Here is a 17980-nt window from a genome sequence, read left to right as displayed (position 1 = left end):
CCTACCTCCTTCCAGACCGCACCGAAGGAAAGTGAGACTGATAGGGAAATGTTTTAGTAACTCTTGTTTAAAAATAGAGTAAATATATGAGAAAATATATATACATATATGTACACAAACATAATATAGACACACATACAGAGGGGAAAGGGTTATCATTCTTTAACAGATATCAATGGGTTCTGAACCAGAGTTTGCCTCTGAGAAAAATCTAGATTTTGAAGAATGAATGATCCTGCCTAAAACGCATCATCTGTTTCTGGAATCTTCACTAATCTGTGTCTTGGGCGAGGGAAGGAACGGGACAGCAGTGAGACGGGCGTGTGCTGTCTAGTCCCAGCGTCGGAAGCACTCGGTGGGAAACCGCTGCCAGCTCTGCTCCTGTAATCACAGGGTTCACCTGCAGCAGGGAAGGGCGTCCAGAGCCAGAGAGGCAGTGCAGCCCCTACAGGTATCTGTGCAAAGGAGTAGCTCACAAGATTCCTTGACTTGAGAAGATAGCAAGCACAGTGAATGATCACCATTGTCACCGTTCTGCTTTCGAAAGTTGGTCACTTCATTCCATGCCACCGTGGTGGAGCCCCTGAGCCAAGAGCTCAGGAAGGGGCCCAGCAGCCTTCACGCTCACTGGTGTGCGAGTTGTACAGTAGACATCACACAAGTCCATGGATTGGCTGAGTGTCTCCTGTCACCCAAATTTCAGATTTTTGAATACAAAAATTAGCTGGGTATGGTGGCAGTCGTCTGTAGTTCCAGCTACTTGGGAGGCTGAGATAGGAGACTCTTGAACCCGGGAGGCAGAGATTGCAGTGAGCTGAGATTGTGCCACAGCAGTCCAGCCTGGGTGACAGAGCAAGACTCCATCTGAAAAACAAAACAAAGAAAAATTGGATTTTTTTCTTTTTTCTCTTGAAATGTCACCCACTCCAGATTGACTATATTTAATTTTTGAGATCCAATGAGAAGCTGATTTGGATATATTTTCTATAGAGCATTTTGGTTATTTGAGGAAGACTTCTCCTCCTCAATTTCTTTTCTTTTTTTTCTTTTTTCTTTTTTTGGGGATGGAGTTGCGCTCTGTCGTTCAGGCTGGAGTGCGATGGCATGATCTTGGCCCACCGCAAGCTCCGCCTCCTGGGTTCACACCATTCTCCTGCCTCAGCCTCCTGAGTAGCTGGGACTACAGGCGCCCACCGCCACACCCGGCTAATTTTTTGTGTTTTTAGTAGAGATGGGGTTTCACCATGTTAGCCAGGATAGTCTCAATCTCCTGACCTCGTGATCCGCCTGCCTCGGCCTCCCAAAGTGCTGGGATTACAGGCGTGAGCCACCACGCCCGGCCCCTCACATTTCTTTTTAAAATGTGGTGGCGTTTTTGTTCATTGTTGCTGATATTTACTTCGGCACATGCGGTAAGTTTGTCAAGGCTGTGAGCAAAGTCCCCGTGTGCCGCCGTGGCCTGGCCGTGAACAGGAAAGAGGCTGAGGGCCACTCCTCCGAGAGCCCCACCAGCTCTGCCGCTTTCCAGTCGCTGGCTTTGTCCTGGATGCTGGTCTCCCAGAGGCTGCTGCTGGTCAGAGTCTCACCAGGACAAATCACTGTCATTTTATCCGTAATAATTACACAATTCTGCTTTTGTTCACTGGTAGAGAATCAAACTAATGCACTTCTGCGACAGGATTAGCTTACAGTAAGCATGTCAGTTGGCATAGCTAAAACTTCTCAAAATTTCCTTTAAATTCATTCTTCTTTCTTGGCTTTTGTCAAGAAAATGGGTGAAAATGATTTTAAAATTCTGTCCTCCAATGTCCGCAGTACCAATGTCCACAGTATTTTATGTGATGAATGACATCTTAAATCTGGCTGATAACGATGCTGGTCTTCAGGATTGGTGACATGGGTGATTTTGGAGAGGACAGTGCATCTTGAGAATGATCATCTCTAGCAGAACTCAGGTTTGCTACACATTTGAGAAGAGAGTGCGTGTAAAGCATCAGCCCCTGTCATCTCACACCCCGTAGGCAAAGCCCGCTGACGAGGCATCCAAGCCCACTGGCTTCCCTGCAGCCTGCTGGCTAATGGCATGGTCTTCCCACCGGCGGGTCTGTGCGAGTCAGTGGCACTCCCTCTCTTTCTTCCTGGCAGACTCGCTCTCCGTCTCCAGCAATGACGCCAGTCCACCCGCATCCGTGGCTTCCCTCCAGCCCCACATGATCGGGGCCCAGAGCTCGCCGGGCCCCAAGCGGCCGGGCAACACCCTGCGCAAGTGGCTCACCAGCCCCGTGCGGCGGCTCAGCAGCGGCAAGGCCGACGGGCACGTGAAGAAGCTGGCGCACAAGCACAAGAAGAGCCGCGAGGTCCGCAAGAGCGCCGACGCCGGCTCGCAGAAGGACTCCGACGACAGTGCGGCCACCCCGCAGGACGAGACGGTCGAGGAGGTGAGGCTCTGCCCGCTGGATGGGGCCGGCGTGGCGGGGCCCGCTGGGCTTTTGCTGCAAGAATAGTTGCTTATCTTATGAGTAAACTGGTTTGGTTCTGTTTTCTGCACTTACTCAGAAATTACCATTCAAGTCTCTGCTTAGCAGACTGAGATTTAGTGGGGACTCTTGAAAGAAAATTGAACCCAGTAAGCACATTCAGGACCACGTGTGGCTTCTGATTAAAAACAAACAAACAAACAAAACAGACCACCGTGCGCCCCAGGCCCAGTCAGCCCCCAGGCCTGGGCTGGGAGGGAGACCAGACTGTGGCTTCTGGACCCTCTCCTCCCCACTCCACCATGAGGCAAAGCCAGAAGCTCTGTGTAGTCTGCAGAAGATTTGGGCAGTCTCTGAGCTGATCATTGTGGCAGCATTTTGCAGAGAAAGCTCAAATTGGAAATTTGGAAGGACTTGTGGAGTGTTTGCATTTTCCAATTGTTTTTCCCCAATATTTATTATACTTACAGCTTGTCTTGAGTAGAAAATAACCAGTTAATTTACTTTGTTGACCCAGTAGTAAACATTGGGTTATTCCCATGTCACCAAAGATAAGTGCATGTAGGTCAGCCAGGGATTTTTTATGTCCTATTGACAAGGGAGGCTTTAAATTATATTGCAAGAAACAGAATTCCTTCAGGATGCTGGAGATGGCCTTCAGCACTGGTGGTGTCACTGAGGGGTCCTCAGAGTTTTTAATTAACTTGGATCGACCCCCGACTCAAGTCTCACACAGGTTCGAAAAAGAAAAGGCAGAGAGTAGGGGTGAGATTTGTGTTATTTGACTTATTTGGCAGATAGCTGTTTTCTGCTGTTTTTTTCCTGGGCATATTTTTGCCATGAGATTTTGTTGCAGTGTGGGGGTTGGGATGTACTATGTACGTTCTTGATAAACCTCTGTCCTCTTAGGAAACCTAAAACTGAAATTTGTTTCTGAAAGTGAGAATAGAGGAAAAGAATACTCAAATCCAGTGCTTAAAATGCATCTTGGATTATATTTTTTATGCCCTTATTATTTCAGTGAACTTTTGTGTAGCAGGATACCCAAAGTGAAATCAGCTGGACCAAAGGAACTAAATCAGCATGAGGGCTGTAGCTCAAATTTCTGAACCTTTTTAAAAATTGGCTTCTCAAAGATGAGCTGTGTTCAGAGCCTGACAGATCACATTGGCAGTCCCTTTATATGACACATGACACATTCAGTGGCCATTCTGTCATCCAAGTTGACAAGCAAGGCTATTGGGTAGCAGGAAGAGAGGAAAAGTTACCATCGAGGTCGAGAACAGCTTTGTTCCTGATTTCTGCCATCCCAGTCTCTGTCCCCACCTTGCTTCTCCAAGTAACCCTTGGTCCATGTTTGTGAACTGGCCTGGAATATAATGAGCAAATCTTGATTGGATTTCAGAGAGGCCGGAACGAGGGCCTGAGCAGCGGTACTCTCTCCAAATCCTCCTCCTCGGGGATGCAGAGCTGTGGAGAAGAGGAAGGCGAGGAGGGGGCCGACGCCGTGCCCCTGCCACCACCCATGGCCATCCAGCAGCACAGCCTCCTCCAGCCAGACTCACAGGATGACAAGGTAAAGGGGGAAGAGGGCTGGGGAATCCATGCCTGCCGTGCAGGGGCAGGGCACGCTCGGTAGCTGCTCCACACCAGCCTCATTTCGGGAGACAGGAGACAGGTTTCCAAGATGTGGAAAAGGGCAATGCAGTGCTCTTTCAGGCAGCGTCACCCTGGTTGTACCCCAAAAGTATGAGTAACAAAGCCATTTAGAATAGCAGTAGGCCAGCGGGTGCAGTTTTTCCTACACATGTGGCTCAATGCATTTTTAATGATGCTTCAGTAATTGCCACTTCTAAAGTAATTTTAAAGTTTCCTAATGTATTAACTAGAATCCCTGAGGGAACAATCAGAGATATCCCATGCAGGTCTGTCTGAAGGCATCACTAAATGAAGAGTTGGCCATCTCCCCTCTGTGAGGTTTTTGCATGCAGGTTTCTGGTTGGAGATGAGGTTACATCACTGTCCAGTTACTTTTTCCAACATGCCAGACATTAGTTTGTAGGATCCCTACACTAGAGTGCAGGCATAGTTGTCAAAGTGTAGGAATCAGTTGAAAGCTCTTTGGGTCTACGCAGGAGCTTCAAGCCGTGAAAGTCATTTGTTTTCTTGAGTTCTTACATAGTCTAAAATTATTTTGTCAGCCCAATTGTAGAGCCCTAAAAAATAAAATAGCAGAAAGGAAACCTGCTCAGTGTGGCTTGCACATCCTCTAGCATTCTGGCCCTATTGTGCCCCTCAAAATCATGCTATGAAGTCATTACTGGTGATGCTTTTTTTTTTTTTTTTTGGCAGTAACTAAGTTTTCTGAGTAAAACAGATAACTTTATCAACATCTTCCCCCATGCTTCCCTTTTTCCTTCCCTGACTCCCTTGTCAGTACTTGCACAGTCACTTGCCAGATTAATCACCCTCTATTTTACGACCTGGGATTGGCCTCAGCCGGTGCTTAGCAGCTGTGAGGCCAAGTCAAATCATGCACTCCTCTTAACCCAAGGCAGACCTGTCCACCACCCCTTGTTGGTGGAAAGCTACTCCCTCCTCCCTTTTTAACACGAGACCAGCACCCTGTAAGGGTGCTGTGGGGCCTGCAATGATGGCCGTGAGCTGCGGGACTGAGCACAGGTTGGAGTCCTGGAGTTTTGTGTGCATCTGAGGTTCAGGCTCCCCACCATGTGTAGGGGAGAAGGAACAGGGAGCCTGAGGTGAGAGGGCCACAGCCCCCTACCCCACCCAGTGCACGGGCTACCTGGCTAGGACATGGGGCTGTGTGGTTTCTGTGATATTTTCTAAGCTATTTTGTAATACACTAAGCCATGCCTTTTTGAAAAGCAGAAAACTGGCATTTCTTAAATCTGGGTGGTTATCCAAACATTGAGGGGCCGGGCCTTGTTGACTTACTCACCCATAAGGGAGGATTTTTCTCCATTTAAAGAGTGACCTGCACTGTATTCTTCTGTTTGCTAGAATCACTTATTGGTTACTATGTTACCTCGTTGAGTATTATCAGTAGCAGTTCTTCATTTACAAAAATCTGTAGTGATTTTCCCACACAGTATATAATCTCGTGACTAATTTTTTGTTTTGTTCTGTTTTCTCTTTTTGTAAACTTTCACTGCAGCATTATGTTGATTTGTGTTCTGTGTCTGTTTTGGCTCAATTTCCTTACCTTTCCGTTTGAATTTTTTTCTTTGTTTTCTTCACCCCATTTTCCAAATGTCATTAGACCAAACCAACATTTGTTTTGCAAAGTGCATATTTTGACCCACACGTGTAAAAGCCTTGTTGTGAGTGTATGAGCCTGTATCTGTCTGCTGTGAGACACGCATGGCCAGGACAGCCTGCTGTGGGTCGCATGCCTCGCCGCTGTCCTTAATATGAAGCAAGGTTCATATTACGCCCCTTCTAGTTCCCAGTTAATTAACGGCTCAAGTAATCTGCAAACACATCATGTTTGCTAATTACTGAAACTCGAACTTAGTAGCCCCTCCCCCGGATTTCCTGTCAACCCCTTTACGCCCTCGATTCTAGCCATAAGTGGCATCTGATAGCTTGTGAGGCCTCAGCTCTTCTGTACTCTGCACTAATCATGGGGAAATGGATGGCACAGAAAATGGTGAGCTTGTCCCCCTCCTTCCCTGTCTGGTCACCGCACCCTGCTCCTTTCCTCTTCCTCGTTTCTTTTTTTTCTTAATCCCATAAACACAGTAAAGCCATTTCTTAGTACCTGTTTTGTTTCCTGATTATTCCAGGATTCTCTCACTAGACCCTAAGCCTCTCATTCTGCTGTAGGTCAGATTCTCTATTCCTTCTCCCTAGCCGAGAGCCTTGCCAGCACTTGTGAAAGTTACGGTTAGAACGTTCCCTTGCCTAGTCACCTCTTTGAAAAAAACACTATGATGTTACATGACTGCGATTCAAATCAGACACTGTCTGCTTCCCACATGTATCTCAGACAGGTTTTATTTAATGTTTCTTGTCAGAATATTGTAAATTCAAAAGGATGACTTTAAATAAATGTAAACAAAGACAAACTTGTGGTCTTTTTGTCTGGAATTACTTTAAAAAGAGATGGAGCTTGCAGGGGAATTTACTGTCTGACCAGTTACTAATGTGAGCCCTTGCCCCACCCCCTCCTTTTCTTAATTTCTTCCGTAGGCCTCTTCTCGGTTATTAGTCCGCCCCACCAGCTCCGAAACACCGAGTGCAGCCGAGCTCGTCAGTGCAATTGAGGAACTCGTGAAAAGCAAGATGGTGAGGCCTCCCAGAGAAAGTCTGACTTTTGGAAGCTGCTCTGTGTTGCTACTTGCAGATGGATTTGCCCTTGTCTTTCTATTGCTCTGGGCTGCAGAATGTGGCTGTGGCTTATGGCACATCTCAGGAGTCCCCATGACCACCCTCGGGTTCACTGATTTGAAGGACTCAGAGAACTCAGGAAAGCCATTATTCCCACATTTGCAGTGTATTCCCATGAAAGGACACAGATCAAAATAGGCAAGGGAAAAACTGCATAGGGCAGGTCTCAGGGAGTGCCTGGTTCAAGCTGCCAGCCATGCTCTCCCAATGGAGTCAGGCAGACAGAGGATTGCCAACCACAGCAGCTCACCCGAGCCTTGGTGTTGAGTGTCTGTTTGGGCTCAGACACATATGGCTGACTGCTCTGTGTGGCTGACCTTAGGTAGTCTCCTGCCCCTCCAGAGATCAAGACACTGTCACACTGCTAGCATAGACTATTTGCCTTGGTCCCAGGCCCCCAGGTAAACAGACATTCTTATCAAGCAGAACATTCCAAGGACTTACAAGTTCCCTCCTAGAAGCTGGGGACAAACCTCACTGCACATACCCTGCCTGCAGTCACTGCAAATGTGGTCAGCTCCAGTCTGTCTGAAGATGTGCCAGGGTCAGTGGTACCCACAGTTAGACTCTCAGTTTTGTTTTGCAACCCCTGAGATCTTTCATTTGGGTTTACAATGTGTGAGAGAGAAGGGTTTGCATTATTATATAAGGGCTTTATTTTCTTAGTGATCTCTTTGTTGCCAGTTGGCCAACGTGGGTTCATTTGATAAAAGCCCCAAATTAAATGTTGGTTCTTTGAAGTTAAGACAGGCATGTGTTGCTTCTAACTGATTCAAATCAATTAATTTCTGTTTTTGTAGTTTTCCTAACTGGGAAGTGGAAAAACCACCAATGGTAACAACTTTTTAGACTGGTATATCCTACTATCCCTATAAAGACAACGTCTTTTAAAAGCAGCTCCTCCCAAAGTAAAAGCCCTCAGTCTGTCTCAGCAATCCATTCTCCAGAGGTAACCACTGCGAATAGTTCTGATACGTTTCCCTCCAGACGTTTTCCTTGCTGGTGCAAACATATATATGTGCATGCGTTTTCTTTCCAAATGGATTCATTCAATTTTTAAGACTCTAATAATTAACACATCTTAAGGATCTTCTCACGTCAGTACATACAGATTACCTCTTTCCTTTATTTAATAACTGTATAGTATTCTTTTACGTGGATTCTGTGATAATAATACCACTGAGCACTTATTCCAAGCCAGGCGCTGTTCTAAGTGCTGAGCATGTATTACTTTATATACTTCCCACAACAACCCTATGAGGTTGTTATGCACTATTGTTATCCCATTTTACAGATAAGGAAATTGAGGCACACAGAACATTTAAAAACTTGACTAGCCACTAAGGGTCAGAGCCAAGATTATGCTATAATTTATTTAAATATATTCCTAATACATATTTGTTTCCCATATTTCTCTGAACATCCATTACATGTTTGTGACTATATTTGTCAGGTGAATTTTCAACACTGGAATTGCTAAATCAGAGTATACTTCTTTAAAGTTAGAAGTTTCTCTTCCTGCATTTGGGCATTAACTAGGTACCAGATATATCATTCCCATTTCTTCCTTCATCCACAGACAATCTCTAGTGAAACTGGTTGACTGAGTCAAATGGGAATTATATAAAGAAAAATTTGGACTGACGTGTCACCCTGCCATAGCTAGAAATTTCTCCCCAGGTAATCGTGTGGTGTTCCGGAGAAGACCCAGTGAACTTTGAACAGGAAGCTTGCTAGGGCGTGGTAGATAACTCACGAATTCGGACTCCACTGGTTAAGATTTTGGAATCAGGCCGGGTGTGGTGGTTCATGCCTGTAATCCTAGCACTTTAGGAGGCCAAGGCAGGCATATTGCTTGAGTCCAGGAGTTTGAGACCAGCTTGGGAAACACAACGAGACCGCATCTCTACAAAAAAATACAAAAATCAGCTGGGTGTGGTAGCATGCACTGGTAGTCCCAGCTATCGGGAGGCTGAGGTGGGAGGATCACCTGAGCCCAGGAGGTTAAGGCTGCAGAGAGCTGAGATTGTACCACTGCACTCCAGCCTGAGTGACAGAGTGAGACCCTATCTCAAAAAAACAAAAAAAGGAGCTTGGAACCATGCCAGTATGTACTGAGTTCAGCTACATCCTTGGTATCTCTTTAAAAGACAAGTTGATAAAACTGTCTAAATGAAGGGTGCTTAAATTGTATCCAGTGAGTTTTTAAGCATCCTTAAACTTTTTTTAAAAAGCCATTTATACACATCAGTTAAATGACCATTAAAATCATTCTTACCAAATAGCCGAAATGGTTTCCCAGGGAATGCTGTGAGGCAGTTCTGGCCACTGTTCTGCAGCTGTTTAAATTGTATTGCATTTTATGTGGTCTGTGATTCATTTGTAATTAATTCACGTGGACTTCCAAATGGAGAGGTGGTCTGTGACATGGTCAGTTTTGACTCTTACTGTGTTAATCTCCTTTTTCAATTCTGAAGAATTAAACTTTCTCTGTTTACTCAGTGAAACTGAGTTGTTTCTGCTCACTTCAGTGGGCATAAAGCTGTTGGCATAGGAAAGGCATAGGTTTTGGAGTCAGATAGACTTGGGTTCACAGTCTCCTTACGGTGAGTTCCACCAGGCAAGTCCTTCAGCCTCGGAGACTGTCTTTCAGCTACACATGGGAGCTCTCAACCAGGTTTCATCCACATGGGTGTTCACTGGTGCCTTCCCCTCCCTTGGGAGAACCATGTTTGTACTTTATGTGATAGGTTCATCCCGTCTTCATTCTGCCAGGGAATGTGATCTAAATTCTCCCCTCCTTTTCTGGTTCAAGAGAAGCATCACCCTGTGTTGGTTTCTTGTCACTAATGCTCTAACGTCACATAGGAACTACTTTTTGTCAGAAAACACTAATGCATCATTGTAATATCCTAAACTTACACTGACTCTGGAGTAGATCCTTAAGCATCCACATGTGTTTTCTTGTGGGTGATTTCTGAGGCTGTCGCACATTCATAATTGGATTTGAACACTGCATTGTTTATTCTTCAGAAGCTCTGTATGTGTTTATTGGGTTAGGGAGGAGAGGAGAGGTGTTCAGCCGTTACACAGTATGATGTTTAAGGAACTGAACCGACCTAAACCTAAAACCTGAGGATTTGACTTGAAAAATAAAAGCCACCCTGAGAACTGTTCCCTGGATTCATTCGTCTGGCTTACCTCCACATTCTTGATGCAGCTGGTTATATTAAAGGCTGTGCATTTTTCCTGCATGTCGGCAATAGAGTAATAGTTCCCTGCTGCCACAGTGATTGTGTGAACTTGACTTTGGGGTTTTCTTCTCTTCACTAATCAAAATATAAAGGGAGAAACAAGAAAGAATGAAAATAAATGAAATCACATCTAACTCAAGATGTTAGAAAAACAACAAAATAAACCAAAGAAAAGCAGAAGGAATGAATTTATAGCGATAAAAGCAGAAATTAATGAGCTGGAAAACGGTAGCATAATAAAACCAAAAATTTATTCTTTAAATACAGGCATTAGGTAACCATGTCAAGAAAACAGAAAACACAAATTCCCAAAATTAAGAAATTATAAGAGAGGAAAAAACTGAGGAAATTCAAGTAATCATAAGACATTATTTTGTTCATCTCTTTGATAGTAAATTTAAAATGAAACCTGAATGAAATGGGCAGTTTTCTAAGAAAATATAATTTATCAAAATTAATCTCATAAGAGGTAGAATATTTCTGTAGACATATCTTCATGTAAGAAAGAGAGGAAGTTGAGAAGGACACAAAAAACAACCAAACCCAGAGAGTTTCACAAATAATTCATCCAAAATCTGTGAAGTCCCAGTGGCTGCAGTTTTGAGACAGCCTCATGCTGGTGACAGCCTTCTCACACACATTTGTGGAAGAGGCAAATGGGCCTCATGAAGGCGATAAGGACGTCTAGCCACAACTGCACCGCTTCAGGGTGTGTGCACCCTCTCGGCAGCCCATCTTGTCAGGAAAGATCAGATCTAGGACAGGCAGCCGAGGGGCCTGGAGACTCCATTGTTGCAGGTCGAGAAAGCTGGAAGACAGGTCCCCATGGACACTGATGAAGTCCGTGACTTTATCTCCCTGCCGTCTGCAGCATCAGGGGCATCTGGAGCCTTTCTCTTTCTTTTCTTTCTTTTTTCTCACTGTTCAAATGAACAGAATTCAATCTAACAGGCTTCAGCTGTCCAGGTGGGGGATGGGGGGTGCAGAACGTCCTCCCTTCGCTCTCAAAAACAGATGTGATCTGATGAGCGTGAAACAAGCTCTGCTACTCACAGCAAAATGTTTGCTTCCAGTAAAGCTCAATGGCTATTTATTTAAAAGAGTGCATTTATTTTTCAGATCAAACTCTGTTCCTTAACTAAATGTCCTGTTTTTCAAAAATAAGATCAGCAGTTGGTGTGTTTTTTATAGCTCCATGGGTTTTAACAAGATTGCTTGTATAGTACATGCTTTGTGTTCTCAAAGCTCTGCTTAACAATGAAATCAGATTCAGTCTGTTACTGTTAAGAGGAGAAAATAGAACAAGTATTAGAGATTTTAGTTTATTAATACCAAATGTTTTAAGTGAGGTATTGTTTTTGCATTTTGTATTGTGCTGTTCAAACCTAGAATAAATTCATCACATTTTTTTCCAGTTCAATCATATCTATATATCCAGTTTGTTGCTTTGGGAATGTTAAAAGAACTATAAATCTTACGTGTTCTGTGAATCCAGGTAAAACAACGAGATTAATATGTACCAAATTGAAAGCAATCAGTCACCAGTCATTGTCACATTAATCCAAGGAGAGAAGTCACCAATATTCAACTTACAGATTTGCTGAACACTTGCAAAGATTTGCATGAGGTTCTACTGGGGATACAACAATGAAAACAATCACCTATAGAAACTAAAAGCCAGTGGGGGAAAGAATGTATTGCAGAAGTAATTAAGACAAGCACGATTACTATTTTGTATAGAGGGATAGAATGCAAGTTGCTAGATGGAGATTAATTTTACCTGAGTGATTTGTATGCATTGAAGTATGAGTCAAAGCTCTAATACGATAATCAGGAAACAAACCAAGTTTGTTGGATTGCTGATGTTGCTACATAGTCCACCAACAGGGAATGCTGGTACCATGTCCAGGTGCCACACTGGCCTGACCCACGCACATCCCAGCAGCTCATTTGGCAGGAATATAACCAGTAAGAAAATTGCTAGATATTAAATATGTGTGATATGTTCAAAAATGGGTGCAGTACTCTGATGTAAGCAAGTATAACATTTCTACTTATTTGATAACAAGAAATAGAATATATTAATGTATGTAAATTCACTATCCTTTTCATTCCAACTTTTCTCTTTTCTCCACCTCCTTTGACTCTATTTTTTGATTAATAGTTGGGTTTTTTGTGTTATTAAATGCTATAATTTCACAAACAAAGATTTTATAATTTCACAAATACATTTTCTGTATTTTCTGACTTTGGGTATTTTCTTGTCTTAGTTTTAGCCAATCGTGGGCTGTGGGCAGTAAGTGTTGTTGATTATGTCAATTTCTTCCAGGCACTGGAGGATCGCCCCAGCTCACTCCTTGTTGACCAGGGAGATAGTAGCAGCCCTTCCTTCAACCCTTCGGATAATTCCCTTCTCTCTTCCTCCTCGCCCATTGATGAGATGGAAGAAAGGAAATCCAGCTCTTTAAAGAGAAGACAGTAAGACAGAAATATTTTCATTCTTATTGTTCTCTGGGTTCCGTCCTGTCTTTGTTGCCTTCAAAAATGTGACTGAGATTCAGCTCTGAATTACCGAGATGAGAAGCTCCAGGGCCTCTCATTAAGTAACTGCATGTATGTAAAAGACTCAGGACCTAATAAGGGCACAGTATTCCATAGCCGCAGTTTCTTGTTTTATTTGTATATGATACTTCATAAGTAAGAATGATGCAAGACAAAAATGTCTTCTGCCACATCTGGTGAGAAACTCCTAGACTTTTTATTGTACATGTGATTGTGAAAGAAAAAGTAATATAAAATTAGAACCAGTCCCCAAAACTTGAATATTCTTTGAACGTACTTTACTGGTTTCTCAATGTCAGTAAAGCAGCATGTGGTGAAAAGAGTCCTGAAAAATGTTACAAAAGGTTTAAACTTGCCTTTGGAGAAGGAAAAAAAAAAAACATAAGCTACCAAATGGCAGAGACTGGGTGTTTTATTCAGCACTGTATCCCAGCACCTCCGATGGTGTTGGGCACATGAGAGGTGCCAGGTTGATGTTGGTTGAATGAATGACTGAACAACACATGGATGAACCTTTTCAGGCCAATTGAGGTTGTTTGCTATACTGATCAAATGATTGTCTTCTGTTATTTGAGTGGCCTTAAACGGTTACTGAATGTAACAAACAGAAATACTTGTGAGTGATGTGATTAGACACAAGGCTTTAAACATCTGATTTAAACGTTTTTCTTGTATAGCCAGTGAAGGTTAAAATGACTTAATCATTTTTTAAAAGCCACTTCCTTTACTATCATGGCTTTGTCAGAAAGTTATGTCTAAGCTTCATTGTTGTCCCTGTATGTGATCAGAATCCAGAAGGGTGAATTCACCCTGATTGCCCTCATGCACTGTGCCTAAGTGTCTTTTGACCTCCAGAGCTCTCGTGGGTCACCCACTTGAACCTGTAAGTGATTTGGGACTCTCCAGAATTTAACACCTAAATGTACAAATTTGATACATTACTATTCAGTCCTGGAAGGAGTCCGTCCTGACCAGGAGCAAAGGTACAAAAAAATTCATTTAGAAAACAGTTTGCATGATAAACACTATTTTTTCTCTCCAGCTACGTTTTGCAAGAACTAGTGGAGACAGAGCGTGACTATGTGCGGGACCTTGGCTATGTGGTTGAGGTGTGTATTGCCAGAAATTTAGTATCTTCGTGTCAGTTCCAAGAGTTGTCCAAAGTAGTATCGTTTTAGACAGTTGAACACCTCTCAAAAGCTTTAAAAACCTTTTTGACCCAAAATAAAAAATGACCAACGACGTATTTCCGAAAAATTAAGTTTAGCCAATTGTCTTTACCATCTGTATTCAGTTGTAAATGCTTCTTTTTCGCATAGTGTATCTTGACATAATCTTTTTTAACAATTGAAATTTACAATTATTATAAATAATTTGATATTATTATTAAATGATACTAAGTAAGTATACTGTAGTTAGTAGACAGGAATCTTGCCTTAATTGTATCACTACAGAAATGAAGACCTTACTGGTTGAAAAAGTCCATGTGGCCCAGCTGTGGGTTGGGTTCCATCCTGAATCCACCCAGGTTCAGAGCCTGTACTGTGGCTGCACCAGGTCATTTACTGATAGTTTTGTACAGAACACATTGCCGTTTCCATTGACCAGAAGTTGCCAAGCACTGTAGCCATAGCAAACCACTGCCTTTTGTACTGGATCGAGAGCCATCTCTAGGCTAATCCCTGCCAGTCAATTCGGGGATTAGTCAGATTAAGAAACTCAACTCATCAAAAAGCTATTTTTGTGGTATAAAATTTTATGTGTATTCTTTCATCTTTTCAGATTTGTACAGGACAATACTTTCTGGTTACACATCCCATTAGAAGTACCAGCTATTACAGTTAATTGCGTAACACAAAAGATTTAACATGCTTGATTTGTCTGCGGTCATTGTTCACAATGAGATAAGCAACCTGAGTACTTAAGAGGTTCTTGTACAGACTTAAATAGAAATTTTAAGCCACATTTTAGCAGCATATTCAATCAACTGTTGTTTAAAAATCAGTTTATAAAAAGAATATTGTTAAACCCTTATTTAACCGATTACACAAATAATCCAAAAAGAAAAGAAAATCTTTCTGTTTCTAAGAGATAAATGCTGAAAACAGGAGATATGATTCTGACCAAATATTTAATATTTACAAGCTGTTTTAATGAAACCATTTACATTTATTTAAACTTCTTTAATTCCTTAGAAGATTTTTGATCTGTGAATGCTGAACAGTCCAGGGAAATAAAATTACAGCAATGAATGTAATAGGTATATTCCAAGTATCAGTTAAGGATACTTTTCATATCGGGTTTTTTTGTTTGTTTTTAGACAAAGAACTGGTTACAAGACAGTGCATGTGTCCATTTTGCCCTCTGTGACTATTAATCAATAAGCCACTAGTTGATTCAGACATATTCCATGAAATACACTTATCATAACTGTTTAATTGTAGGGCTACATGGCACTTATGAAAGAAGATGGTGTTCCTGATGACATGAAAGGAAAAGACAAAATTGTGTTTGGCAACATCCATCAGATTTACGACTGGCACAGAGAGTACGTAAACATGCATTGTGCCCGATGGTGTGCAAAGCACCCACACTTGCTAAACCAAGGCAGGGCAGGCCAAAGGGAATTTATTCTGTTCATTGTATTACCTGTGTAGCCTCCTGGAGGGAGCTGGTGCAAAGGAGATATTGATGTACCCAGGAGTTCTGCAGTAGCATTTGGTGGCACGGAGAGAGTCTTGTCTCTTCTTCGTGCTGGTCCGTGTCGAGAGTCTGTGGAAGGGAGTAGCTGGAAGCACCAGCGTGGAGCCAGCTGCCGGAGCTGCTGGCCTGGTCCTGACCCCGAGCCCTCGGCCTCCCTGCTGTACACTTCCATTCTTCATCTGCACACCCACATTATAATGTGGGTTTTCTGTGAAGAGTGACTGAGTTACTACTTTTACCTCGTGGGTTTTTCGTGAAGAGTGACTGAGTTAATACTTTTACCTCTAGGGTTTTTTGTGAAGAGTGACTGAGTTAATACTTTTACAGAGTGCTTAGAACAACATCTGCATAGAATAAGCCTCAATAAGTATTTCTAACTAGAATTGCAGCCATCTTTAGAATAAATACAAGTTATCATTAGAGGACCTTGAAGACACTCATTTGTCCAATTATTTTATGTTATTTTTATTTTTTAGAGACAGGGTCTCGCTCTGTCACCAAACTGGAGTGTAATAGTGCGATCATAGCTCACTGCAGCCTTGAACTCCTGGGTTCAAGTGATCCTCCCGCCTCAGCATCTCTAGTAGCTGGGCCTACAGGCACGCAGCACCATGTGAAGCTAACTTTTTTGGTTTTCGTAGACAAACACGGGCTTGTTGTGTTGCCTAAGCTGGTCTTGAACTCCTGGGCTCAAGCAGTCTTCCCACCTCAGCCTCCCTAACTGCTGGGATTATAGGCATGAGCCACCACGCCTGGCCCAATTCAATTTTAATGGAAAAAGTAGACACGATTGCCCATGACATTCAACTCTGATCCCACTACATTCCCCACACCTATCCTAATCAGGAGGCAATCCATCTGGGGGCTGGTGCTACGTAGCTCACCTTGGCTACCAGAGCTTGTCAACATACCTGTCCCTTTAGATCACTTCGCTTAAACTTTAAAAATCCTTAATCATCTGAGGATTGCTTAATGCTGGCCACTGGTCTTCCAGTGGAATGTTCCAGATGCACTGTCTGCTCCGGTTACCTGGCCGGGCCTTCTGCTCTCCTGTCTTGATGCAACTGCTCCTCCCTCTGCTCAGGGTGGAGCACGATGTCATCACCTCCAAAGCTCTGGCCTCTCTCTGAAGCTGAGCTCCAATACTTGCTTCTCCATTAGGCCTGGGTGTTCCCAGTCAGACTCCTTCTCTTCTGCAGAAGCAGATGGGAATATGCTCTTTTAAACTATGAGATACTGGACAGATATGAGGAGGAACTACCGTGGCATGTATCAAGTACTGTTGTTATTTCTGTACTTCTCCCTCCTAATAGAATGTAAAACCTTTGAACCCAGGTCAGAGAGGTCTTTATTTTCATATCCCCTGTGATGTCTAATTTATTTGGATTTACAGATAAATGATTGGTAAACTTTAGAAACAGCACTCCAGTTTATAGCTCTGTGCTGTAGACTTACCAAACAACTACAGTGAAACCAATTCAAAAAGGGATATTTTGTATTATGATTTAGTCTCCTACTTCCAAGGCTAGTTTTTAAGGCTGTGAAGGGAAGCTGAAAATGACACAGTGTTTCGGGGATGACCAGACAGACACTGCATCCAGAGATGCTGTCTGCCGCAGCGGGGATAGTAAATCCCTTAGTACAACATTAATTGGCATGGTGGTTTACGAGTTAATGTAATACCAAATATTAACATAAATAAAAATATATTTAAGTGATAACTAAGGTGGACGTATATCTTAAAAGACAACTACAGCCCAGAAAACAATGAACATTGTTGTCCTACAGCTATTTTGTCACTGTGATGATACCTAATTTTAATCTTAAAGGGAGCTGATGTTTATAACCTAGAAGTTGATTTTGATAACATTTGAGAAAACTTCATAAAGCTGGCACAGGTAACATATTTAGTTTTGTATATCTGCTGTCCAATTTGAGTCTCTAAAAATTATCTTAGAATGAATATGAAATTCGCAGGTATAAAGACCAAGTTTTCAGAAATAAAAAATGTCCAAGTACTTTGAAACATCTATTTTTCACTCATTATTCAGCCTAGGATATTAGCACTTGTGTCCTTGAACAGAGATGAGAATGTTTGTTATCCAAAGACCAGGAAGGTCACCAGCCAAGGGATATACAGTTGTGCCTCATCTTCTGTGCCTTTGTATTCCTTTATGCTTTGTAGCTTAACAAAAGGTTTTCCTTGTACTTGTTAAGTTTCCATATATTTGTTAAATATATACTTCACACTTCACAGTTGCTCATGTCAGAACAGACTATTGAAAATGTAAACCTGGCCAGGCACGGTGGCTCACGCCTGTAATCCCAGCACATTGGGAGGCTGAGGCAGGCAGATCACTTGAGGTCAGGAGTTTGAGACCAGCCTGGCCAACATGGTGAAACCTCGTATCTGCTAAAAATGCCAAAAAATTAGCTAGGCATAGTGGTGCACGCCTATAACCCCAGCTACTTGGGAGGCTGAGGCAGGAGAATCTCTTGAACCCAGGAGGCGGAGGTTGCAGTGAACCAAGATCACACCACTGCACTCCAGCCTAGGTGATAGAGTGACAC

The 17980-nt window shown here is 42.8% G+C and overlaps 1 protein-coding gene across 6 annotated transcripts in view; it reads left to right on the top strand.

Moving 5' to 3' along the window:
- Nucleotides 1–17980, top strand: part of TRIO (trio Rho guanine nucleotide exchange factor) — a 365950-nt gene that overhangs the window by 314665 nt on the left and 33305 nt on the right. For 5 of the 6 annotated variants that reach the window (XM_031003167.3, XM_031003166.3, XM_055367588.2 and 2 more), the window contains 6 exons: nt 2146–2438; nt 3883–4053; nt 6693–6788; nt 12474–12622; nt 13749–13815; nt 15151–15254. In XM_031003167.3, the coding sequence (XP_030859027.2) occupies nt 2146–2438; nt 3883–4053; nt 6693–6788; nt 12474–12622; nt 13749–13815; nt 15151–15254 (880 nt within the window). Of the gene's footprint in view, nt 1–2145; nt 2439–3882; nt 4054–5655; nt 6673–6692; nt 6789–12473; nt 12623–13748; nt 13816–15150; nt 15255–17980 lie in introns of those variants that run through there. The other variant, XM_055367590.2, reaches the window with a different exon arrangement.

The sequence above is a fragment of the Gorilla gorilla genome, chromosome 19 (assembly GCF_029281585.2).
Source record: "Gorilla gorilla gorilla isolate KB3781 chromosome 19, NHGRI_mGorGor1-v2.1_pri, whole genome shotgun sequence".
NCBI lineage: Eukaryota > Metazoa > Chordata > Mammalia > Primates > Hominidae > Gorilla > Gorilla gorilla.
This window is presented reverse-complemented; position numbering and strand designations above follow the sequence as displayed.